The sequence below is a fragment of the Pseudophryne corroboree genome, chromosome 5 (assembly GCF_028390025.1).
Source record: "Pseudophryne corroboree isolate aPseCor3 chromosome 5, aPseCor3.hap2, whole genome shotgun sequence".
Classification (NCBI taxonomy): domain Eukaryota; kingdom Metazoa; phylum Chordata; class Amphibia; order Anura; family Myobatrachidae; genus Pseudophryne; species Pseudophryne corroboree.
This window is the reverse complement of record NC_086448.1, coordinates 189,785,929-189,813,073: the sequence shown is the minus strand read 5'-3', so window position 1 is coordinate 189,813,073 and position 27,145 is coordinate 189,785,929. Positions and strand designations below refer to the sequence as shown.

General features: G+C 47.2%; 1 protein-coding gene across 3 annotated transcripts in view; it reads left to right on the top strand.

The window, feature by feature from the left end:
* Positions 1-27,145, top strand: part of CHN2 (chimerin 2) — a 568,891-nt gene that overhangs the window by 466,723 nt on the left and 75,023 nt on the right. For all 3 annotated transcript variants that reach the window (XM_063921963.1, XM_063921964.1, XM_063921965.1), the window contains exon 8: positions 11,240-11,324. In XM_063921963.1, coding sequence (XP_063778033.1) covers positions 11,240-11,324 — 85 coding nt within the window. The remainder of the gene's footprint in view (positions 1-11,239; positions 11,325-27,145) is intronic.

Sequence of the window (27,145 nt, the reverse complement as noted above, 5' to 3'; positions counted from 1 at the left end):
CAATCAGCACATGACGCAAAGAAAAAAAGAGGCGCAATGAGGTAGCTGACTGTGTGAGTAAGATTAGCGACCCTAGTGGCCGACACAAACACCGGGCCCATTTAGGAGTGGCACTGCAGTGTCACGCAGGATGTCCCTTCCAAAAAACCCTCCCCAATCAGCACATGACGCAAAGAAAAAAAGAGGCGCAATGAGGTAGCTGACTGTGTGAGTAAGATTAGCGACCCTAGTGGCCGACACAAACACCGGGCCCATTTAGGAGTGGAAGAAGAGAAGTGGTGTCTATACATACAACCAAGCGCATGTTAAAGGAACCAATGTTGTCTGTAGTCCTATTTCCTGCAGATCTCCAGGGTAATGTTGTTAACCCCAGTAGGAAAAAGCAGATATAAAGTGCATATAGTGAAGCACTGTTTGGAAAATAAAGTGCAAGTGCTGGCACAATATCAAACAACAATTTAATAATTCATCAAAGTAACATATAAAATCTTGTAGCAGCATGTAAGAATATATCTCAAATAGCAGCACATAAAATCCTATAGCAGCATCACAACGTCCTTATGGAAGGTCCTATAAAGTGCAATTACCAGAAGCCAGTAGAAGCCTTGACTTATCCAGCACTGAGACCGGACTGGGAGATCCATTGCGGAGGTCCAGCAGTTGCAGAGCAGGAGGTGCCTATGGGAGACTGATTGAGATACACTCATACCTACTGGCTTCTGGTAATTGCACTTTATAGGACCTTCCATAAGGACGTTGTGATGCTGCTATAGGATTTTATGTGCTGCTATTTGAGATATATTCTTACATGCTGCTACAAGATTTTATATGTTACTTTGATGAATTATTAAATTGTTGTTTGATATTGTGCCAGCACTTGCACTTTATTTTCCAAACAGTGCTTCACTATATGCACTTTATATCTGCTTTTTCCTACTGGGGTTAACAACATTACCCTGGAGATCTGCAGGAAATAGGACTACAGACAACATTGGTTCCTTTAACATGCGCTTGGTTGTATGTATAGACACCACTTCTCTTCTTGCACTTACTCCTAATTTTTAGGTGAGAGGTATTTTAGAGAGATACCTCTAGGTGTCTATTCTTATCAAGCTGCTTCTGTTTGCGCACTCTAGACGGATTCTACATCTTTCTTGTTTGGTTCCATTTAGGAGTGGCACTGCAGTGTCACGCAGGATGTCCCTTCCAAAAAACCCTCCCCAATCAGCACATGACGCAAAGAAAAAAAGAGGCGCAATGAGGTAGCTGACTGTGTGAGTAACATTAGCGACCCTAGTGGCCGACACAAACACCGGGCCCATTTAGGAGTGGCACTGCAGTGTCACGCAGGATGTCCCTTCCAAAAAACCCTCCCCAATCAGCACATGACGCAAAGAAAAAAAGAGGCGCAATGAGGTAGCTGACTGTGTGAGTAAGATAAGCGACCCTAGTGGCCGACACAAACACCGGGCCCATTTAGGAGTGGCACTGCAGTGTCACGCAGGATGTCCCTTCCAAAAAACCCTCCCCAATCAGCACATGACGCAAAGAAAAATAAAAGAAAAAAGAGGTGCAAGATGGAATTGTCCTTGGGCCCTCCCACCCACCCTTATGTTGTATAAACAAAACAGGACATGCACACTTTAACCAACCCATCATTTCAGTGACAGGGTCTGCCACACGACTGTGACTGATATGACGGGTTGGTTTGGACCCCCCCAAAAAAAGAAGCAATTAATCTCTCCTTGCACAAACTGGCTCTACAGAGGCAAGATGTCCACCTCATCATCACCCTCCGATATATCACCGTGTACATCCCCCTCCTCACAGATTATCAATTCGTCCCCACTGGAATCCACCATCTCAGCTCCCTGTGTACTTTGTGGAGGCAATTGCTGCTGGTCAATGTCTCCGCGGAGGAATTGATTATAATTCATTTTAATGAACATCATCTTCTCCACATTTTCTGGATGTAACCTCGTACGCCGATTGCTGACAAGGTGAGCGGCGGCACTAAACACTCTTTCGGAGTACACACTTGTGGGAGGGCAACTTAGGTAGAATAAAGCCAGTTTGTGCAATGGCCTCCAAATTGCCTCTTTTTCCTGCCAGTATAAGTATGGACTGTGTGACGTGCCTACTTGGATGCGGTCACTCATATAATCCTCCACCATTCTTTCAATGGTGAGAGAATCATATGCAGTGACAGTAGACGACATGTCCGTAATCGTTGTCAGGTCCTTCAGTCCGGACCAGATGTCAGCATCAGCAGTCGCTCCAGACTGCCCTGCATCACCGCCAGCGGGTGGGCTCGGAATTCTGAGCCTTTTCCTCGCACCCCCAGTTGCGGGAGAATGTGAAGGAGGAGATGTTGACTGGTCGCGTTCCGCTTGACTTGACAATTTTCTCACCAGCAGGTCTTTCAACCCCAGCAGACTTGTGTCTGCCGGAAAGAGAGATCCAAGGTAGGCTTTAAATCTAGGATCGAGCACGGTGGCCAAAATGTAGTGCTCTGATTTCAACAGATTGACCACCCGTGAATCCTTGTTAAGCGAATTAAGGGCTCCATCCACAAGTCCCACATGCCTAGCGGAATCGCTCCGTGTTAGCTCCTCCTTCAATGTCTCCAGCTTCTTCTGCAAAAGCCTGATGAGGGGAATGACCTGACTCAGGCTGGCAGTGTCTGAACTGACTTCACGTGTGGCAAGTTCAAAGGGCATCAGAACCTTGCACAACGTTGAAATCATTCTCCACTGCGCTTGAGACAGGTGCATTCCACCTCCTATATCGTGCTCAATTGTATAGGCTTGAATGGCCTTTTGCTGCTCCTCCAACCTCTGAAGCATATAGAGGGTTGAATTCCACCTCGTTACCACTTCTTGCTTCAGATGATGGCAGGGCAGGTTCAGTAGTTTTTGGTGGTGCTCCAGTCTTCTGTACGTGGTGCCTGTACGCCGAAAGTGTCCCGCAATTTTTCTGGCCACCGACAGCATCTCTTGCACGCCCCTGTCGTTTTTTAAATAATTCTGCACCACCAAATTCAAGGTATGTGCAAAACATGGGACGTGCTGGAATTTGCCCATATTTAATGCACACACAATATTGCTGGCGTTGTCCGATGCCACAAATCCACAGGAGAGTCCAATTGGGGTAAGCCATTCCGCGATGATCTTCCTCAGTTGCCGTAAGAGGTTTTCAGCTGTGTGCGTATTCTGGAAACCGGTGATACAAAGCGTAGCCTGCCTAGGAAAGAGTTGGCGTTTGCGAGATGCTGCTACTGGTGCCGCCGCTGCTGTTCTTGCGGCGGGAGTCCATACATCTACCCAGTGGGCTGTCACAGTCATATAGTCCTGACCCTGCCCTGCTCCACTTGTCCACATGTCCGTGGTTAAGTGGACATTGGGTACAACTGCATTTTTTAGGACACTGGTGAGTCTTTTTCTGACGTCCGTGTACATTCTCGGTATCGCCTGCCTAGAGAAGTGGAACCTAGATGGTATTTGGTACCGGGGGCACACTGCCTCAATAAATTGTCTAGTTCCCTGTGAACTAACGGCGGATACCGGACGCACGTCTAACACCAACATAGTTGTCAAGGCCTCAGTTATCCGCTTTGCAGCAGGATGACTGCTGTGATATTTCATCTTCCTCGCAAAGGACTGTTGAACAGTCAATTGCTTACTGGAAGTAGTACAAGTGGGCTTACGACTTCCCCTCTGGGATGACCATCGACTCCCAGCAGCAACAACAGCAGCGCCAGCAGCAGTAGGCGTTACACGCAAGGATGCATCGGAGGAATCCCAGGCAGGAGAGGACTCGTCAGAATTGCCAGTGACATTGCCTGCAGGACTATTGGCATTCCTGGGGAAGGAGGAAATTGACACTGAGGGAGTTGGTGGGGTGGTTTGCGTGAGCTTGGTTACAAGAGGAAGGGATTTACTGGTCAGTGGACTGCTTCCGCTGTCACCCAAAGTTTTTGAACTTGTCACTGACTTATTATGAATGCGCTGCAGGTGACGTATAAGGGAGGATGTTCCGAGGTGGTTAACGTCCTTACCCCTACTTATTACAGCTTGACAAAGGGAACACACGGCTTGACACCTGTTGTCCGCATTTCTGTTGAAATAGTTCCACACCGAAGAGCTGATTTTTTTGGTATTTTCACCAGGCATGTCAACGGCCATATTCCTCCCACGGACAACAGGTGTCTCCCCGGGTGCCTGACTTAAACAAACCACCTCACCATCAGAATCCTCCTGGTCAATTTCCTCCCCAGCGCCAGCAACACCCATATCCTCCTCATCCTGGTGTACTTCAACACTGACATCTTCAATCTGACTATCAGGAACTGGACTGCGGGTGCTCCTTCCAGCACTTGCAGGGGGCGTGCAAATGGTGGAAGGCGCATGCTCTTCACGTCCAGTGTTGGGAAGGTCAGGCATCGCAACCGACACAATTGGACTCTCCTTGTGGATTTGGGATTTCGAAGAACGCACAGTTCTTTGCGGTGCTACTGCTTTTGCCAGCTTGAGTCTTTTCATTTTTCTAGCGAGAGGCTGAGTGCCTCCATCCTCATGTGAAGCTGAACCACTAGCCATGAACATAGGCCAGGGCCTCAGCCGTTCCTTGCCACTCCGTGTGGTAAATGGCATATTGGCAAGTTTACGCTTCTCCTCCGACAATTTTATTTTAGGTTTTGGAGTCCTTTTTTTACTGATATTTGGTGTTTTGGATTTGACATGCTCTGTACTATGACATTGGGCATCGGCCTTGGCAGACGACGTTGCTGGCATTTCATCGTCTCGGCCATGACTAGTGGCAGCAGCTTCAGCACGAGGTGGAAGTGGATCTTGATCTTTCCCTAATTTTGGAACCTCAACATTTTTGTTCTCCATATTTTAATAGGCACAACTAAAAGGCACCTCAGGTAAACAATGGAGATGGATGGATACTAGTATACAATTATGGACGGACTGCCGAGTGCCGACACAGAGGTAGCTACAGCCGTGAACTACCGTACTGTGTCTGCTGCTAATATAGACTGGTTGATAAAGAGATGTCGTAGTATGTATGTATGAAGAAGAAAGAAAAAAAAACCACGGTTAGGTGGTATACAATTATGGACGGACTGCCGAGTGCCGACACAGAGGTAGCCACAGCCGTGAACTACCGTACTGTACTGTGTCTGCTGCTAATATAGACTGGTTGATAAAGAGATGTCGTAGTATGTATGTATGAAGAAGAAAGAAAAAAAAACCACGGGTAGGTGGTATACAATTATGGACGGACTGCCGAGTGCCGACACAGAGGTAGCCACAGCCGTGAACTACCGTACTGTACTGTGTCTGCTGCTAATATAGACTGGTTGATAAAGAGATGTAGTAGTATGTATGTATAAAGAAGAAAGAAAAAAAAACCACGGGTAGGTGGTATACAATTATGGACGGACTGCCGAGTGCCGACACAGAGGTAGCCACAGCCGTGAACTACCGTACTGTACTGTGTCTGCTGCTAATATAGACTGGTTGATAAAGAGATGTCGTAGTATGTATGTATGAAGAAGAAAGAAAAAAAAACCACGGTTAGGTGGTATACAATTATGGACGGACTGCCGAGTGCCGACACAGAGGTAGCCACAGCCGTGAACTACCGTACTGTACTGTGTCTGCTGCTAATATAGACTGGTTGATAAAGAGATGTCGTAGTATGTATGTATAAAGAAGAAAGAAAAAAAAACCACGGTTAGGTGGTATACAATTATGGACGGACTGCCGAGTGCCGACACAGAGGTAGCCACAGCCGTGAACTACCGTACTGTACTGTGTCTGCTGCTAATATAGACTGGTTGATAAAGAGATGTAGTAGTATGTATGTATAAAGAAGAAAGAAAAAAAAACCACGGGTAGGTGGTATACAATTATGGATGGACTGCCGAGTGCCGACACAGAGGTAGTTACAGCCGTGAACTACCGTACTGTGTCTGCTGCGACTGGATGATAAATAATGATATAAAAAATATATATATATCACTACTGCAGCCGGACAGGTATATATATTATATAATGACGGACCTGCTGGACACTGTCTGTCAGCAGAATGAGTTTTTTATAGAATAAAAAAAAAAACACCACACAAGTGAAGTCACACGACGAGTGTTTAACTTTTTCAGGCAATCACAATATAGTATACTACTAACTATACTGGTGGTCAGTGTGGTCAGGTCACTGGTCAGTCACACTGGCAGTGGCACTCCTGCAGCAAAAGTGTGCACTGTTTAATTTTAATATAATATGTACTCCTGGCTCCTGCTATAACCTATAACTGGCACTGCAGTGCTCCCCAGTCTCCCCCACAATTATAAGCTGTGTGAGCTGAGCACAGTCAGATATATAATATATACATAGATGATGCAGCACACTGGGCTGAGCAGTGCACACAGATATGGTATGTGACTGTCTTGTACTCCTGGCTCCTGCTATAACCTATAACTGGCACTGCAGTGCTCCCCAGTCTCCCCCACAATTATAAGCTGTGTGAGCTGAGCACAGTCAGATATATAATATATACATAGATGATGCAGGCATGCAGCACACTGGGCTGAGCAGTGCACACAGATATGGTATGTGACTGAGTCACTGTGTGTACCGTTTTTTTCAGGCAGAGAACGGATATATTAAATAAAACAACTGCACTGCTGGTGGTCACTGTGGTCAGTCACTAAACTCTGCACTCTCTTCTACAGTATCAGCCTCAGGTCAATCTCTCTCTCTCTCTCCTAATCTAAATGGAGAGGACGCCAGCCACGTCCTCTCCCTATCAATCTCAATGCACGTGTGAAAATGGCGGCGACGCGCGGCTCCTTATATAGAATCCGAGTCTCGCGAGAATCCGACAGCGTCATGATGACGTTCGGGCGCGCTCGGGTTAACCGAGCAAGGCGGGAAGATCCGAGTCGCTCGGACCCGTGAAAAAAAACATGAAGTTCGTGCGGGTTCGGATTCAGAGAAACCGAACCCGCTCATCTCTAGACCCTAGTATGCATATAGATATTTATATATATATATATATATATATATATATATGTGTATGTATAGATATATATATATATATATTAAAGATGCTGTCTTAAGTGATAGATATATAATTATAGAACATGCCCAAAGAGACATGAGTATACTGGGTCCTAGAGTCAAAGCTATGTCGATTTCTGCTTGACGTGTCCTGTAGTAATATGCAATGGACAGATGATGCCGACTTAAGAGGCATATGGAAGGCTGAGGATTGTGTGGAGAAGGGTTCTCGGGCCTGGTCTCCACACTATAGCTGGTATTTCTGATATTTTGCCTTATATTCCTGCACAGCCTAGGAAAGCACAACATTATCAAATGCAGCCTTTCGAATAGAGAAACAAGAAAGTCTGAGGTGCGTACTTTCTTGTCAGAGGCGGGGGCAGAGGAAAGAAGCTGCACAACACAGCTAGTTCCCAGGAACAGAAGTCCTCCTCGGCCTCTACAAAAATCCACCGCATGTCGCTGGGGCTCCACAGGCGGAGCTAGGCCCGGTGGGGACACGCCTTCGTAAGTTCAGCCACAAGTGGGTTCACTCCCTGTTAGATCCCTGGGCAATAGATATTGTGTCTCAGGGATACAAGCTGGACTGTGAGAAGATGCCCCCTCACCGACGGCCCTGCCGGCTTCCCCCCAAGAGAGGGAACCAGTGTTAACTGCAATTCACAAATTGTATCTTCAACAGGTGGTGGTCAAGGTTCCCCTCCTTCAACATGAGGGGGTTATTATTCGACCATGTTGTAGTCCCGAAACCAGACGGTTCGGTCAGACCCATATTGAATTAAAATCCCTGAACATATACCTGAAAAGGTTCAAGTTCAAGATGGAATCGCTAAGAGCGGTCATTGCAAGCCTGAAACGGGGAGACTTTATCGTGAATCGGGACATAAGGGATGCATACCTTCAGGTCCCCATTTATCCACCTCATCAGGCGTACCTCAGAATTGAGATACGGGATTGTCATTACCAATTTCAGACGTTGCCGTTTGGTCTCTCCACGGCCTTGAGAATATCACCACGGTAATGGCGGAAATGATGGTACTCCTGCGGATGCAGGGTGTCACTATTATCACGGACGATCTCCTCATAAAAACGAGATCACGAGAGCAGCTGCTGAACAGCGTATCACTTTCTCTGGAAGTGAAACGGCAACACGGCTGGATTCTATGTATTCCAAAGTCGCAGTCGGTTCTTACAGCTCATCTCCCTCTCCTAGGCATGATCCTAGACACAGATCAGAAAAGGGTTTATCTCCCGATAGAGAGAGCTCAGGAGCTCGTGACACTGGTCAGGAATCTATTAAAACCAAAACAGGTGTCAGTGCATCACTGCACTCTAGTCCTGGGAAGGATGGTGGCATCATACGAGGCCATTCCCTGAGGCAGGTTCCATGCGAGGACCTTCCAATGGGACTTACTGGACAAGTGGTCCAGATCACATCTTCAGATGCATCGGTTAATCACCCTATCCCCCAGGGCCAGGGTGTCTGTCCTGTGGTGGCTGCAGAGTGCTCACCTTCTCGAGGGCTGCAGATTCGGCATTCAGGACTGGGTCCAGGTGACCACGGATGCAAGCCTCCGAGGGTGGGGGGCAGTCACACAGGAAAGAAATTTCCAAGGTCTGTGGTCAAGTCAGGAGACTTTCCTTCACATCAATATCCTGGAACTAAGGGCCATATACAACGCCCTAAGTCAAGCAGAGATCCTGCTTCGCGACCAACCGGTTCTGATCCAGTCAGACCGCAGTGGCTCATGTAAACCGCCAAGGCGGCACAAGGAGCAGGGTGGCGATGGTGGAAGCCACCAGAATTCTTCGCTGGGCGGAGAATCAAGTAAGCGCACTGTCAGCAGTGTTCATTCCGGGAGTGGACAACTGGGAAGCAGACCTCCTCAGCAGGCACGACCTTCACCCGGGAGAGTGTGGACTTCATCAGGAAGTCTTCACGCAGATTGCAAATTGATGGGAACTGCCACAGGTGGACATGATGGCGTCCCACCTCAACAAAAAGCTAAAAAGGTTTTACGCCATGTCAAGGGAACCTCAGGCGATAGCTGTGGACGCACTGGTAACACCGTGGGTGTTCCAGTCGGTCTTTGTATGTCCTCCTCTTCCTCTCCTACCCAAGGTGCTGAGAATTGTAAGAAAAAGAGGAGTGAGTACAATATTCATTGCTTCGGATTGGCCAAGAAGGACTCGGTACCCGGAACTGCAAGAAATGCTCTCAGAGGACCCATGGCCTCTGCCTCTCAGACAGGACCTGTTGCAACAGGGGCCCTGTCTGTTCCAAGACTTACCGCGGCTGCATTTGACGGCATGGCGGTTGAACGCCGGATCCTAGCTGAAAAGGGCATTCCGGATGAAGTTATTCCTACGCTGATAAAGGCTAGGAAAGACGTGACAGCAAAACATTATCACTGTATATGGCGAAAATAGGTTCCTTGGTGTGAGGCCAGGAAGGCCCCTACAGAGGAATTCCAGCTGGGTCGATTCCTGCACTTCCTACAGTCAGGAGTGACTATGGGCCTAAAATTAGGATCCATAAAGGTCAAGATTTCGGCCCTATCCATTTTCTTTCAAAAGGAACTGGCTTCACTGCCTGAAGTTCAGACGTTTGTTAACGGAGTGCTGCATATTCAGCCTCCTTTTGTGCCACCAGTGGCACCTTGGGATCTTAACGTTGTGTTGGATTTCCTGAAATCCCACTGGTTTGAGCCACTTAAGACCGTGAAACTAAAGTATCTCACGTGGACGGTGGTCATGTTGTTGGCCTTAGCATCGGCTAGGCGTGTGTCAGAATTGGCGGCTTTGTCATGTAAAAGCCCATATCTGATCTTCCATATGGACAGGGCAGAATTGAGGACTCGTCCCCAATTTCTCCCAAAGGTGGTATCATCGTTTCATTTGAACCAACCTATTGTGGTGCCTGCGACTACTCGGGACTTGGAGGACTCCAAGTTACTTGATGTAGTCAGGGCTTTGAAAATCTATGTAGCCTGGACGGCTGGAGTCAGAAAAACTGACTCGCTGTTTATCCTGCATGCACCCAACAAGCTGGGTGCTCCTGCTTCAAAGCAATCTATTGCTCGCTGGATCTGTAGCACGATTCAGCAGGCGCATTATGCGGCTGGACTGCCGCATCCAAAATCGGTAAAAGCCCATTCCACAAGGAAGGTGGGCTTTTCTTGGGCAGCTGCCCGAGGGGTCTCGGCTTTACAGTTTTGCCGAGCGGCTACTTGGTCGGGTTCAAACACCTTTGCAAAGTTCTACAAGTTTGATAACCTGGCTGAGGAGGACCTTGTGTTTGCTCATTCGGTGCTGCAGAGTCATCCGCACTCTCCCGCCCGTTTGGGAGCTTTGGTATAATCCCCATGGTCCTTACGGAGTTCCCAGCATCCACTAGGACATCAGAGAAAATAAGAATTTACTCACCGGTAATTCTATTTCTCGTAGTCCGTAGTGGATGCTGGGCGCCCGTCCCAAGTGCGGACTTTCTGCAATACGCGTATATAGTTATTGCTTAATAAGGGTTATTGTTATGAGCCATCCGTTGAGTGAGGCTCAGTTGTTGTTCATACTGTTAACTGGGTAAGGTTATCACAAGTTGTACGGTGTGATTGGTGTGGCTGGTATGAGTCTTACCCTGGATTCCAAAAATCCTTTCCTTGTATTGTCAGCTCTTCCGGGCACAGTTTCCCTAACTGAGGTCTGGAGGAGGGGCATAGAGGGAGGAGCCAGTGCACACCAGATAGTACCTAATCTTTCTTTAGAGTGCCCAGTCTCCTGCGGAGCCCGCTATTCCCCATGGTCCTTACGGAGTTCCCAGCATCCACTACGGACTACGAGAAATAGAATTACCGGTGAGTAAATTCTTATTTTTGACTATACTTTGTATCAGATAGTACACTAGATAGTCGAGATTGACTTGCCTGCACAGCCTATCTAATGGGACCACGAATCGGGATCGAATCGGTATCGCAAGAAACATAACACCTTCCGATTTGCATTAACTTTCCTTCCGATTTTGACTATATAGTCAAAATCTTACAGATTTACAAGATATAGTATGTATGATGTAGCACCAATAATGAGCAATTGTTCATCATACAGTAAAGTAGTGACATAGTAAGAGCTAGTGGTGCAGTCTTGTAACTATGTCTTGTCTCTCTTTCCAGGTGCATACATTTCGGGGGCCACACTGGTGCGAATACTGTGCTAACTTCATGTGGGGTCTCATTGCTCAGGGAGTCAGGTGCTCAGGTAAAGTAACCATATATCATGCACTCTATTGTATTTATTGTGCTTAGTTGCCAAGATCAAAAGACCGGACAATAAATCGGAATCCCCTATATAATCACATATTACACCAAGGCTGTTCCCACAGAGACTGATGACACAATCGCTGCTTTTAGAGGCCTCTTCCTTGGTCAGATGTTTCAGGGGGAACAGTATGGAGTGGATTGGTTGAGAAATTAATATAGCGCTAGATTTACTGCAGCTCCTAAATGGACAAGAGTTGCCTATAGCAGCCAATTAGATTCTAACTCTCAGTCATCTATTCTAGTACAATTGAATCTAGGTAAATATTAGAATCTTATTGGATGTTGTGGAAAGCCCCAACTTTTACTTTTCTGTATTTTAGTAAATCAGGCCATCGGAAGATAAATGCAGCTGCTTTACTATGGCAGGTCTGGACCACCTGTAGCGCTCTGGGTGTTGTGAAGCTACATGCAGCAGAATGCTCTTCCAGATAGCTGATAGCTGTCAGGTAATGATGGGACTTATAATTTCACAACAGCTGGATCGCTACATGTTGTCCAGGCCGGGATATGCTAAGAGGAAAGTGCAGCTGTTACCTGTCACCTGGCGTGGGTATAACATATAAGGACATGGGAGAATGATGTTGGTGGGAGATGTATGCAGCTGCAGCATTGGATAGTGCCGAATATCTGATAGGAGTGCATAGCAGTCAGTGGGGTAAATTTACTAAGGTGGGAGGTTTTTTTTAGAACTGGTGATGTTGCCCATAGCAACCAATCAGATTCTGCTTAACATTTATCTAGCTGCTTCTAGAAAATAATATATGGAATCTGATTGGTTGCTATGGGCAACATCACCAGTTCTAAAAAACCTCCCACCTTAGTAAATTTACCCAAGCGAGTGCAGCTAGTGGGGGCAACATGTTTGGTGAAAATATCTTGCTAGTAGCCCCAAGGCTGTCCACAGTGATTGTGCAGACATGACAATGCCGACACAGGATCCCGACACGGGTCTAATGCTACTTAGAGCATTTTGAATGTGCAGTTCTTATAGGTCTCAGCAAGCCAGTAAGCAGCATATTTAAAGCTGTAAACCTGCACAGGGAAAATGCAGTAAGAAGCATTACCGCCATTGTCATGTGGCCATAGTCACTGTAGACCTAGTTACTGCCGACATGCTGACCGCATACACATTTGTTTTATCCACTGCCCTTCATTGTAGAGCTTTGTGGCCCAAAACCCACTGTTTATCATGAGCAGACAAATAAATGGTAACAAATGACTGCAAAAATATTTGGAAATGTTCCCATGTATTCATCAGACTAATTACACCATCAGATATCATTAGTCAGTGACCATCGACAATTCTGTTGCTCTACTGCAGAACCCCTGCCATCACAGGCTTGGCCTGTGAGCAGCTTATGTGTGTATGGATATCTTCCATATACATTTCTAGACAACTATTATGACCACCACGTTACAAGTGACTTTTGCAGCAGCTGACAGGTCGTTGACATAAGTCGTGTTGATGGCTGGGACTCATTTGAGATGCTATTTAAACATTTAATAGATGTATGGCCTCCGGTAACAGGACAGAACTCACTGTCCTTAGGACAAATTATGCTTCATTTAATATGGGCTATCTTGGCAAATATTTTGTTCCTAATTTAAAGACGCCCTGAGGCTATCCATGCAATTCATTGATGTATAATATGATGAAAGGGTACAAGTTCATCATTATTTTATAGCCTGCAGTTAGCTTTTTCTGTTATAAAACCCCAAACACTATCTTATATTTTTCAGTTCTTGGTTTTGTGCTTCAAACAAACTGTGTTAAACTCTTTACTTGTGAATAATTAGCACCCTCCCTGGAAAAGGTTTATCTTCTATATTTTCAGAATATGTCCCAATTAGTGTACAGTATTTGTGTGAATTTTCTTTAGTATTGAATATTTGCTTTCGTGTGTCAGTATTGTGTCAGTGTCTTATTATTGGTGGAGTAATTCTTACCGTCAAATGTGCTTAATGATACAGTAATCTAGCTTGTTCTTGTAGACAGTGGGCATCCGTGTCCTTGTCTGCATCATTTGGACGCATTCCTGTGACTTTATGCAAATGCAACAGCAGTTCCCTGGTCTACATCTGTGCGTCCGAATGTGGAAGGACTGAGACACCCACTATATGCGGCTATAGACACTGAATTATCATTATGAGAGATTAAGGGTCTGTTTGCAAGCACTTCATCCCCCGCACCGCCCCTTGCTGTGCCAACGTGACTACCGGAGGGGGCAGCCAGGAAGTCGGTAATTACGACTTACACCTCATGGGGCAAATCTCCTTGCTGTGTTTTCCAGGCAGCTGCAAGAGCTTGGCGATTTAGCTGCTAGAATAAAAGTGGCAATTGTTTAAAGAGCAAAAGGGTTGGTCTTGCCTTTAAAACAATTGCTGCTTTAAATCTAGCAGCTAAATGGCTGATATATTGCAGGCTGTTACATTTGGCCAGTTGTCTTATTGCTGTGTACAATTTCCATTTTTTTATTTTTTGTAATTGTGTATTTCTGCAGCGGGGTACACTGGGGTTCCACAGGGATAACATCGGGGTGTAGAGTTGGATCTTGATCCGAGGCACCAACAGGCTAAAAGCTTTGACTGTTCCCAGGATGCTTAGTGCCGCCTCCTCAATATCTCCGCCTCCAGGCACTGGAGCTCAGTTGTAAGTTGGTGCAGGCAGCTAACAGGGAGGGCTGCGCTGGGCAGCCCTGGAAAGAGCTTTTCAGAAGACAGAAGACTTCAAGGGCCGCAACATAGGCATTTACAAGTGCTATATGTCATTTTGACATATCATGCTGCGGCTCCCTCACCTCCCCCGGCAGCGCTGTATACTCCCACGCCCTGGTTGCCGGGTACTTACAGCAGAGGGCTCCGGTTTCCATTAGGGCACACGGACTTGCCACTGCTCTCCAGGATCGCATGGCCGCATCAAGGGAGGAGGTAAGACGGTCCCCCATGCGGGACCCATTGCAAATCGCGATCTGGCATGGTCTCTGGGAGACGGACCGCGCATGCTGGCGTGGACACTGTGGCCGTACAGGGACCCCACTAGACCACCAGGGCAAGGGCACAGGTGGGATTACCTCATAATCCGTTGTGCTAAGGCCCGCAGTACCCGGTGGTGAAGTCCAGCAAGGGGATAAGGCTCTGACCTGTTGCCCCTCCCCCTGCCCCAGGCGCCATTTACCGCTAATGTTCCCGCCCCAGAGCATCTCTCTGCCACCCTCCCTATCAGCGTTTGGACGCCATTACACACATGCTGAGCTGACTTTGGGACTGCTGGGCACTGTCTCCTCTGTAAAGCCGCCTGCATCATCAGTGCTGAGCATTTACAGGACACTTAAGTATTCTACATGTCTTTTAGACAGTGTTAGTTAAGAACAAGTGCATACATTCAGGGCTATTTAATACAAGTCCCCTGGGATATACATCCAGTTTTTACTGTGCATTGTTATATCTATATACATATATAGCTTTACTTTGTAGTGCAGTTACTTAGTATTGCTAGTCCAGTGCAGTTTTATTGTTGTTTGTGATAAATTCTGCATTGTACATGTCACCGTGTGTGTGCCAGTAGCTGCTGTGTGATTTCCATTCCGTGTATCTCACATATACCGCTAACCCTATATTCTGTATCCTGAAGGGGGCTAAATGCATCAGGGTTCTCATATAATATAGTGTTTCACAGGATATACTCTTGTGGTATTTTTCTCTGTGTATTACAGTCACCATATACCTCTTAAATCCTCTGTGTGTGCTCTGCTTGCAGTCACACTATACAGGGGGATTTCTGCCAGGTACTTTGTCTGCTTATATTGTACTATTTTGCCCTGCGGTTACGCCTTCATATAATGTCAGCTAAACAGGGTGATAATTCTATGGCTGATCCGGCAACATGCAGTGCTACTGCCATGGATGTCTCTGAGGAGAATATTGCAGCTGAGGGTTCAGGTACTGGGGGTTTTATACCCCTCAGTCAGTCTACAGCAACGGGGGCGAATCATGACCCGCCGTGGCCTGGCTACATTTTCGAATTTACTGACTACGCTGGTAACTAGACTTGCTCCCCCTATGGGACCTCCTGTGCCATTACAGCCACATATTGTCCCTGCAGTTAATCCGCCATGGGCAGCTACTCTGTCCTCTCAGTTACAACAATTAAATCAATCTTTGGCTAAGCAAAATCCTAACCCTCGCCCGCCTAAGACCAAGGGGTCATCTAAGCGGGCTATTACTTCCTCACAAGCCACACATGTTTCAGATACTTCATCTGATAAAGATGGCGCATATCAGACACTGATGCAGATGCTTCTGATGGGGAATCTATGACACAAGTGGATGTTCCTGACCTCTTAGAGGTTATCGGGCTGATTCTTCAAATTGATGATGACGAAGAACCTCCAGCTACCTCTAAGAAACCAGATAAGTTCAAGCGTCAGAAGGTTAATAAATTAGTTTTGCCCCACTCTGACCACTTAGTTGACATACGTCAGGAATCCTTTGAGTCTCCAGGAAAGAAATTCTCCCTATCTAAAAAGATGCTAGCTCGTTATCCCCTCGCTGCAGAGTTAAGTAAAAATTGGGAAACACAAGTCGCGAGTCTGGTGGTGTCCTCTGCTCTGCCTGTCACTACCATCACCTCTCTGAAGGAACCGACGGATAAGCGTGTGGAGGGTTACTTGAAGTCTATTTACACTCTTGCTGGAGCTGTGCACAGGCCTACTATTGCGGCCTCTTGGGCTGCTAAAGCTATTGAGGCCTGGGTTCAGGAAGTTGAAGCGGAACTACCATCTAATTTTCCTGATAATGCTAGACAGTGTCTTTCATACATTATTACAGCCTCTCATTATATTCAGGAGGCGGCATCTGATGCAGGTATCTTGGCGGCCAAAGCGTCTACTACGATTATTCTGGCTCGCCGGATCCTCTGGTTGCGGTCCTGGTCTGTAGATCTAGACTCTAAAAAGACCTTGGAGGTGATCCCTTTTAAGGAAAACATACTTTTTGGGGAAGACCTCAATAAGATTGTTGCTGACTTAGCATCGGCTAAGACTGCATGTCTACCTAGTACTACACTTTCGGCCCCGAAGGCTAAGAGTACTTCCTTCCATTCCTTTCGACCTCCAGGTAAAGCAAAGGGTCAGGCGTACCCGAAACAGGCTCGCACTTCCAAACCCACTAAGCCCAAACCTAAACGTGCCTGGGCTGCCCGTCAGCCTGCTTCCAAAACAGATACAGGTGTTCATTATTGTTAACACTACTTGGAGTCTGATTCAAACTGAGCCTGTGTAGGAAACCAGTCTTTTCATAATTGTCGCCACCACGGCATACCACTGACCAGCCGCCGCCAGAGTGTCGATTTGTCCTCCATATACACCAGTGACTGCAGGGAGGCTCAATCGGAGCTGCCCGTGGGAGCACAAGTCAGCCGCCTTCAGTTGAGAGCCCGTCCATACCGCGCCACGCAAGGTAACATCCAGCCGTTTGGACATTGCAGCCGCTTGTCAGCTCTGCATAGCCGTAATCCATCCAGCCCGGCGGTTACATCAGGCACTGCTCTCCATCCCCCGTGCAAGGGTTAGCGGCTGACCTCAGCAACATCGCTCCGGGCTCTCCCTCCCGTCACCAATATAGCGGCTCGTGGTTTCCGATACAGTGTATTGGCTCATATCATCATTCATTTGAGCGTCAATTCATTGCTGCAAAGGTCCTTTTCACTCCAGGACCATTGGAATTAATACTCAGTCACACACTCTCAGGACTGTTCGGGACTCTTATGGAACATGTGAGTTACATGTATGCAAACACAGACTATTAATTAATTTTTAACAGGCACTAATCACGGTTGCTGTTATATATAAAACGACACCTCCGGGGTTATATGTTATGAAATAATAGGAATATTTATTCTAGCCATAAGAACAGTATTAATTATCTAGACGTAAAGACAAGGTATTCTTATGTTGAATTGTGAACTATACTCCCGGGAGAAATGTTGTAATTATTATTACATTTTATGTATCAAAATAAATGTTTTTTACATTTGATTGTTGAGCGCAACTTGGTACATATATTTTCTTACCTAGGTTTGTTTTAGGGGATTGGCATTCCCTTCCCAAGTCGCTGCTGACAATCATTTATACACCACCATTCACTGAGCGCTCAGCTTACTTTTTCTTTTGCTTCCAAAACAGACAAGCCTGCCACATGACGGGGCGGGCCTCCCTCTGGGGGATCCCAGGGTGGGAGGCCGACTTCTACGGTTTGCTCCGGTATGATCACAGACCACTTCGGATGCCTGGGTAAGGGAAGTCGTCGCTCACGGATACACCATCTCTTTCAAGAAATGTCCCCCTCGCCAGTTTTGCTTGACAAACGTCCCTACGGATCCGGCGAAAGCAAAAACTCTCCATCTGGTGGTGCAATCTCTCCTGGACACGGGAGTGATAGTGCCAGTGCCTCTGGCTCAGAGAGGCAGGGGGTACTATTCAACGCTGTTCCTAGTTCCGAAACCGAATGGTTCTTCCTGGCCCATTCTCAACCTCAAGTCTTTGAACAAGTTTGTGAAAGTTTCCAAATTCCGTATGGAAACTTTTTGCTCTATTGTTCTGGCTTTGGTGCACAAGGACTATATGGTATCCCTGGACATACATGATGCTTACCTGCATATACCTATTGCAGTGTCGCATCAGCAATACCTGCGGTTTGCTATTGGCAATCTCCATTTTCAATTCCAGGCCTTACCTTTTGGTCTGCCCACGGCTCCAAGAATTTTCACCAAGGTCATGGCAGTCATGACAGCTCTACTCCGCCGTCAGGGTATCAGGATCCTGCCGTATCTGGACGACTTGTTGATCCTGGTCCAATTCCTGCAAGCCCACGGGTGGCTCATCAACTGGAAGAAATCTTCCCTGGTCCCTGCTCAGAGTATGGTGCACCTTGGAGCACTATTGGACACCTACAATCAGCAGTTGTTTTTGTCTCCGGAAAAGGTCCTGAAACTTCAGGACAAGATAAGATGCTTCCTCTCTCGCCCACGTGTGTCGATACACTTGGCGATGCAAGTACTAGGCCTCATGGTGTCAGCTTTCGACATGGTGGAGTATGCTCAATTTCATTCCCGCCCTCTGCAGAAGTTGATACTTTCCGAGTGGGACGGCCTGCCTCACCGGATCAGGACTCACATGGTCTCCTTGACTCCGGCGGTCCGCCTGTCACTGAGCTGGTGGCTACAGGACCAGCAATTGAGCAGGGGTCGTCCCTTCTGGATCTCCAACTGGGCCCTTCTGACGACTGTTTAACAAAAAGATCTGATTAAAGAAACAAGCAATGTGTTGGTTAAAACAAGAAGCCCTGAAAACGAGGCTTGGAACGCGAGCGCATTGCGCATGCGCGAACCGGTAAGCCGGTATATAAGGCTCTATCAATGGAGGAGACTTACTTTACACACTGAAGAAGCCGCTGAAGCCGGAGGGTAGGCGGAGAAACGCGTTTGTTGACTCATTGGCCGTTGGAATACTACACTCTGCTACTCACAGCTAATTTGGCCGCTGCTGCTACACTGGAGAGAGGCTTTTTCCCAAAAGGGAACACTGCGCAGGTCTTCAATTGTCCACCAGTCTCCATGAATCAGGCTGCCATGCCTTACATCAACTAAGGAGAGGTATCAATCTTAGGTACATAGCATATGTACCGTAGGTGGACTTTGGACTGCAGTGTTTAATTACTGCCTTTCCCACATATATGCTTTTATACTAGCAATTTATCAGCTACATTAACAACGTTATAAGCACTAATATGGATGGACTTTAATCAGTGACATCTGCTTGATTAACATCGTGATATATCTGCATGTGGACTGACTTACTAATTACATGCTGCTTGCTGAATTAACACCTTGCACTGCACTTTTTGGGTTCATTAGTTAACTGAGATCGGCTGGTATAAGTTTACTATGTGCCAGTAGTCTAAAACTTGCATGCACCTTATATTCCCATGAGCCTTTTTAATTAAAGTCATATGGGAATTGCAGTATTCATTGTACTTTATCTTTGTGTGGAATATAGTACCATATGTGTTAAAACACATTTTTTATCTTGTATGTTTTAGTATTTTAGCACTGGCCGGTGCTTAATTGTGATAATTATATATATGAAGTAAAAAATACCTTTATACAAAGTGAGAAGCGCTGTCTTATTGTTTGGTTAGTTTTTTACCTTCTGACGACTGATGCCAGTCTGCAGGGCTGGGGCGCCGTGTTCGAGTAACACTCTCTTCAGGGTTGGTGGACCGATAAACATTCTAGAATTGCGGGCAGTGTTCAATGCATTGACTCTAGCCCTACCTCTAGTACAGAACAGGCCTGTTCAAGTACAGTCAGACAATGCCACCACGCTGGCATACATAAATCATCAAGGCGGCAATCGAAGTCACATGGCAATGATGGAGGTATCAAAAATCCTTCATTGGGCGGAACGAGATCTGCCAGCCATATCAGCAGTTTTCATTCCGGGAGTCCTCAACTGGGAAGTGGACTTCCTCAGTCGTCGGGACGTACACGCCGGAGAGTGGAGTCTTCATCTGGAAGTCTTTCAACTCCTAGTGGACAAGTGGGGCCTACCAAATGAAGACCTGACGGCTTCTCAACACAATCACAAGATTCCAGTCTTCGGAGCAAGGACAAGGAATCCTCAAGCAGTGTTCGTGGACGCCCTGGCAATTCCATGGAACTTTCTGCTGCCGTATGTGTTCCCTCCGGTGTCACTTCTGCCCGGTGATAAGGAAGTTCAAGCAAGAAGGAGGAATACTACTTCTAATCGCTCCAGCGTGGCCCAGACAGCATTGGTTCTCAGACCTGCAGGGTCTCTCGATAGAGCGTGCTCTTCCACTTCCGCAACGCCCAGACGTCCTCGTTCAGGGCCCTTGTGTCTACAAGGATTTGGCCCGGCTGGCTTTGACGGCGTGGCTCTTGAAGCTTCCGTACTGAAGGCCAAAGGATTTTCTGAGGCGGTCATTCAAACTATGTTAAAGGCCTGTAAACCGGCGTCTGCTTGGATTTATCATAGGGTCTGGAATTCTTACTTTGCCTGGTGTACGACTAACCATTATGACGCATATAAGTTATGTACTGCCAAACTTTTGGCTTTCCTGCAACAGGGCCTGGACTTAGGCCTTCGTCTGGCCTCAAGGTTCATATTTCTGCCTTGTCGATATGGTTTCAGAGAAAAATTGCGACCCTGCTAATAAGCAGACCTTGGCCAGATGGATTAGAATGGTGATTGCGCATGCTTATGTACAGGATGGCCTTCCAGCTCCTGCTACCATCAAAGCCCATTCGACTCGGTCTGTTGGACCTTCTTGGGCGGCCCACCGTGGTGCGACCCTTGAACAATTGTGCAAGGCAGCTACGTGGTCCTCAGTGAACACGTTCTTAAGGTTCTCTGCCTTCGATACTTCCGCCTCCCAGGATGCCTCATTTGGATGCCGGGTTCTTGTGCCCGCTACAGTGCGTCCCCTCCCATGAGGAATTGCTTTAGGAATTCCCCGATGTTATTCCCTGTGGAATACCAGTGTACCCCTCTGCAGAAAAGGAGATTTATGGTAAGAACTTACCTTTGTTAAATCTCTTTCTGCGAGGTACACCGGGTTCCACAGAGTGCCCACCCTGACGCAATTAGCTTCTTTGGGTTGGTGTGGCATTAGTCGCTGGTACCTTCTCCTGTCGTGAGAATGTGGTGTATGTGGCTACTGACTGTTGTCGTCTCTTTTACCTGCTACGGCATTGGACTGGTTAACAAAACTGAGTTCCAGTGCCTGGAGGCGGGGATATAGAGGAGCCGGCGCTAAGCATTCTGGAGCAGTCAAAGCTTTTAGCCTGTTGGTGGCTCGGATCAAGATCCAACTCTACACCCCGATGTTATCCCTGAGGAACCCAGTGTACCGCGCAGAAAGAGATTTAACAAAAGTAGTTCTTACCATAAATCTCCTTTTATACTTGGTTATTATGAGAGCATCTTCTGCCATGCATACAGTGGGATAATACAACTCAAGCTATTTTGAAGGAGAACTAAAGTTAAAGCGTCTAAAGCTGCACTCATCTAGAAATATCCTAGAAACCATACACTAGAGGTACAGTCAGATTAAGGAAAGGGGGAAGGGGGGGGAGGGCGAGTGCGAGCAAGACAATATGCAGTGTAGGCTGAGACACACAGGAGTAACAGGTTTCATGAGCTACCGATTCCAGACCAGAGGTGAGATAAAAGGGGGGAGAGAGCCAGCCCCCGAGCTAGCCGCTCAGCCAGTGTATGCACAGCAGGGAGGCGCCGGCCAGAAGAGGCGCTCTCCCTGCTCTGCTACCATGCTTTTCTCTGTCCAGTGTTGCTGCGGTCACCGCTGTGTGACAGGCAGCGGCACCATCAGTATTAACCGCGGCTCTACTCTTCAGGCACAGGCCGATCTAAGGTGTGTGGGTGGGTGGGGGGTCGCAGGCACGCAGCTCAGCCGGAGGGGACCCAGAGATGCTGTCAGATTGGGCAATAAAGTTAGCTGGCCCAATTGCTGTATGTAGCCCCGCCCGCAGTCACTCTCCATGTTATCTTACTGCAACCTGTAGAGTGGAGGAGCTCTGAGCTTCATTCTCACAAGACAAAGCTCCGCAGGTCACACTCGGGTGACTGACTGCATCTCTGGCTCTGGCTCTCCTGATCAGCGCAGTAGTAAGCAACATAATCCCCCTTACCACTAGTCACCAAATACTAATTTACAGTATAGAGGAGGGGGTGGAGGAGGTTAGTGCTGGGCTGAGGGTTGTCCTACCCCTGCATCCTGTAACGCCCACTGCGGCACCTTATAACTGACACCCATGGAAGTGATACTCCTGCACCCCATACAACTACACCCCCACATGCTGTAAAGGCACCCACCTGCAACTGCACCCCCACATCCTGTAACTAACCCCTCCCCTACATCCTGTAACTTCCCCCTACTCAGTGTAACATGCCCACCTGCACCCTGTAACCATGTTCTTTTTCTGGTATCTAGTACCACTAAACTCCCCATTTTCCCTATAATTTTCTTCTAAATCTGCCCTTGCTGTGTTTTTGTGGCATAATGTGTACGCAACATTACTGTAGGCTTTATGTGTAAGCAGCATTACTGTGGGCATTATGTGTATATGGGGCCCTACTACTGTGTGCATTATGTGTATAAGCTGCACTACTACTGTGAGCATTATGTATAAGGAGCATTACTGTGGGCATTATGTGTGTAAGCGGTGCTACTATTGTGGGCACTCTAAGTATAAGTGACGCTACTACTGTAAACGTTATGTATAAGGAGCGCTACTGTGGGCAATATGTCTAAGCAGCACTACTACTTTGAACATTAGGTGTAAGGGGCGCAACTACTGGGGGCGTTTTGTGTAAGGAGCACAACTACTGTGGGCATTATGCGTATAAGTGGCATTGCTACTGTGGGCATTGTGTATAAAGGATACTACTGTAGAGGGAATGTGTATAAGGGGTACTACTGTGTAGCGTAATGTGTATAAGGGGCACGCCGCACTACAGTGTAGTGGTATGTGTATAAAGGGCACTATTGTGTGGCGTAAAGTATATAAAGGGTACTACTGTGTAGCGTAACATGATTAATGCACACGACTATGCGGTGTAATATGAATCAGGGGCACTATGTGCGGTTTAATGTGAATAAGATACTGTGGCATGATTTGAATTAGGAGCACTATTGTGTAGCCATGCCCCTTCATTGTGAGACCACACCTCTTCTTTGCGGGGTCCCTTTGTAAAGTATGGGAGGGAGGGCACAACTTTATAGTTTGCAGGGGGGCGCCGAACACCCTAGCACCGGCCCTGGAGAGAGCCATAGGCATTTCTATAATGGGTGCAGTCCAGGTAGAGAGCATTTTGGCCCTCCTGCAATGGGTCATGTTGGGAGGCACAAATATACTACCCCCTTCCGCCAGGCCCCCCTGTCTTAAGTGCCCCGGCCATCCCTTGGCTTAATCCGTCCCTACATATAGGGAACCCCTCACTCCAAGTACCACAAAGAAAAAAGTCCTATTTTTAGCATTTATATAGCAGCACCATATTATGTTGCAATGTACAGAGAATATTTAATCAGTCCCATCAGTGCTTGTTCCATTGGAGCTTACAGACTGAGGGGGAGATGTACTAAGCAGTGATAAAAGTGGAGAAGTGAGCCAGTGGAGTAGTTGCCCATGGCAACCAATCAGCTGCTCTGTATACTTTTATAGTAAGCAAATTACAGATGTTACGTCAATGCTGATTGGTTGCCATGGGCTACTTCTCCACTGGCTCACTAATCCACTTTTATTACTGCTTAGTAAATCTCCCCCTAAGGTGGCTAGGTACTAAGCCTTGGAGAAAGATAAAGTGGACAGAGATAAAATACCAGTCAATTTGATCTTAACTGTCATTTTTCAAACAGCCTGTAACATGACAGGAGCTGATTGACTGGTACTTTATCTCTGCCCACTTTATCTCTCACCATATTCTGTGGATCATAATCACCCCTGGGAGGCAGATATATGAATAACCAATGTATCAGTCTTGTGGGCTCATTATTGGTGGCAGTGGGGCTTCGAAAATTCCTGATCACTGCATAAGCCGCTGTCCCAGTGATTGCTAACACCAGTGCATTCACCGTAGATTGCACTGGAGAAAGTTTACACTGCAGCTTCAATCCTTGCAGTGTTCCTGACTTTAGGTCACTAAAGAGAAATCTCTTCTTTTCAGAGCTTGTAAATTTGGTCTAGACAACAGATCTGACCAACGCTCGTGCATATACTGTACGCTATCTAATTTTCAGCTGATCTGCTCAATAATTGGATAGTGTGTACCCAGCAGTAGCGGATCTTGCTACGGGCACATGGTACTTTTGCCCGGGGCGCCGCCTTCCGGAGGGCGCCGCCGCCGTGGCAAGATCCGCTATTGGTGGTGCCCCCCCCCGATGCCGGTACTGCTGTGCGGTGCGCGATGAAGTCAGTCATTGCGCACCGCACTACACTGTGGGAGCAGCACTTAGACACTAGGGGTCATGATTGACCTCTAGTGTCTATGAGGTTCTATGGGAGAGACGTCATGACGTCTCTCCCATAGATCAGAGGAGCGGCGCCAGCGGGCAGAGACGGAGGGCAGCAGCGGTCGGGAATCAGGAGCGGTGATGGTAAGGATTCTTTTTTTTTTTTAAAGCGGCAATACTACTGGGTGCACAAACGGGGGCAATACTACTGGGGGCACATTGACCACACCCCTTTATGAAGACACACCCCTATTTTCGCCCAGGGCGCCACAAGGGCTAGAACCGGCCCTGGTACCCAGCATTACACAGAATCTAGCACTCATGCAACCATAAGCCTTCACTATTGCATTTCCAAATTCCAGCACTGTGGGTGGTGTGGCTGTATGTGTTGATGGTTAACTACTTTATGGTTGCTAAAACAAAGAAGTGGGAAACTCAACTTGATACTCAAGTTTACCATATGTTTATAATATATCAAATATTTTTTATGTCTATACTTTTTATATTACTGATCTCCAAGTCACAATTCCAAAAACAATGATTATTGATGGTAACAGCACCATAGTTATAGTGTAGTAAATTATGTGAATAGTTTCACAAACCTGTGAAGGCCTCTTGAAAGTTCCATGAAACTTGGCACAGATTACTATCTCATGTTTCTGTTTGCACAGACTGTGCAAGAAAGTTTTCATTTTCCTCATTAGGTTTCACTGTTGTTGTTGTTTTTTAAACAATGGGGGTCATTCCGAGTTGATCGCTCGCTGCCGATAATCGCAGCGCAGCGATCAGGTGAAAAAATGGCATTTCGGCACATGCGTATGCCCCGCAATGCGCACGCGCGACGTACGAGTACAAAGCCCTTTGTGGTTGTGCTCAGGTTTTAGCAAAGCTTTTCTTCGCACTGACGGCCGCAAGAAGATTGACAGGAAGGGGGCGTTTCTGGGTGTCAACTGACCGTTTTCAGGGAGTGTTTGGAAAAACGCAGATATAGCCCAGATAACTTCACAAATTCTTCCTCCTTAGATATATATCCAGGCACGGTGTACTTCTGATAATCTCAGTCTCCCCCGTAATGATTTCTCATCCACCAGGATATATGAAAAGGCAGACAGGAAATCTCAGTAGTGAAACATTGTTTATTCACAAACATAAGTTTCAAAAACCCAGAAGCAGAGCAGCATACCAGATGTATAGGTGTATATAGCACACCAATATATCTGTGCTATTTGTTATTTTCCACTATATAGAACTACTGGCATTGGGTGGATTGTGAGTACAAGCTTTGTTCTAGTTCCTGGCTCTGAGCAGTTGGTGATTACAGGCACTGTGCCATACTTGCCTACTCTCCCGGAATGGCCGGGAGGCTCCCGAAAATTGGGTGGCCCTCCCAGCCCCCCGGAAGAGCAGGCAAGTCTCACGATTCTTAAGGTTGCCCCTGCCCGTCCGCACACTTAGTGTGTAAAGTGGGCGGTCCGGACATTCGATGACACACCTCCTGCAGCATAATGCTGGTGATCGCGGCATTACAGAGTGGGGGCGTGGCTTAAAGGAGGTCCCGCGGTTACCCCGTCCTGCCTCCGCCCCGCCACCATCCCGCCTCCGGTCCTCCCCTTCCTCACGTCACAGCACTCCCCTGCCACCCTGCTAAGCTGCAGCCAAAATGTTGGCATGTATGCACTGTTCTAGTTCCTGGCTCTGAGTGGTTGGTTATTACAGGCACTGTGCTAGTTCCTTCTTGGCATTGGGTGGTTGGCATTGGGTGGTAGAGGCGATCGCTAAGCAGCGATGACTGCCATGCGCCGGCGCATGCGCAGTTCCAACCCGATCGCACGGCTTCGAAGAAGTGCAGCGTGCGATCTGGTCGGAATGACCCCCAGTATGCTCAGTCACACACACACAGATACACACAGATACACACACACACACACACACACACACACACACACACACACACACTGTACATACATTACACACATGCACAGTCACACTTATATTACACACACACACACACACACACACACACACACACACACACACACACACACACACGTGATTACAGGCACTGTGCTAGTTCCTTCCTGACACTGATTACAGGCACTGAAATAAAATACAATTCCTATGCCCCGACAGTTATGCCCCTATCACCTTATTCTGCCATACACCATAATGCCCTGATAACATATTATGCCCCACATTAATGTCCTTGTCTCCATTGAATGCAGTACTTGCTCATTGTCATGGGTTCTTCTCGTTGCCGGGGGATCCCCCTCTCCCTGCTGCCGCAGCTATTGCTGACGCAGCAGACTGTTCTGTGGTTCCACAACTTCAAGCAAAAAAAAAAACAACTATTGAAAATGTCCCTCCCAAAATGACCGCCGCATCAGAGGAGACAGTTATTAAAGATACTAGAGCCTTCTCTAGTATCTTTAATAACTGTCTCCTCTGACATGGCGGCCATCTTAAGAGGGATAATTTTAAACTACATGCACTGTGCTAGTTCCTGGCTGTGAGCAGTGAGTGATTACATGCACTGTGCTAGTTCCTGGCTCTAGGTGGTTGGTGATTACAGGCACTGAGCTAGTTCCTTCCTGGCATTGGGTGGTTGGAGATTGCATGCAATGTGCTAGTTCATGGCTCTCGGTGGTCGGTAATTATAGGCACTGTGCTAGTTCCTGGCTCTGATCAGTTGGTGATTACAGGCATTGTGCTAGT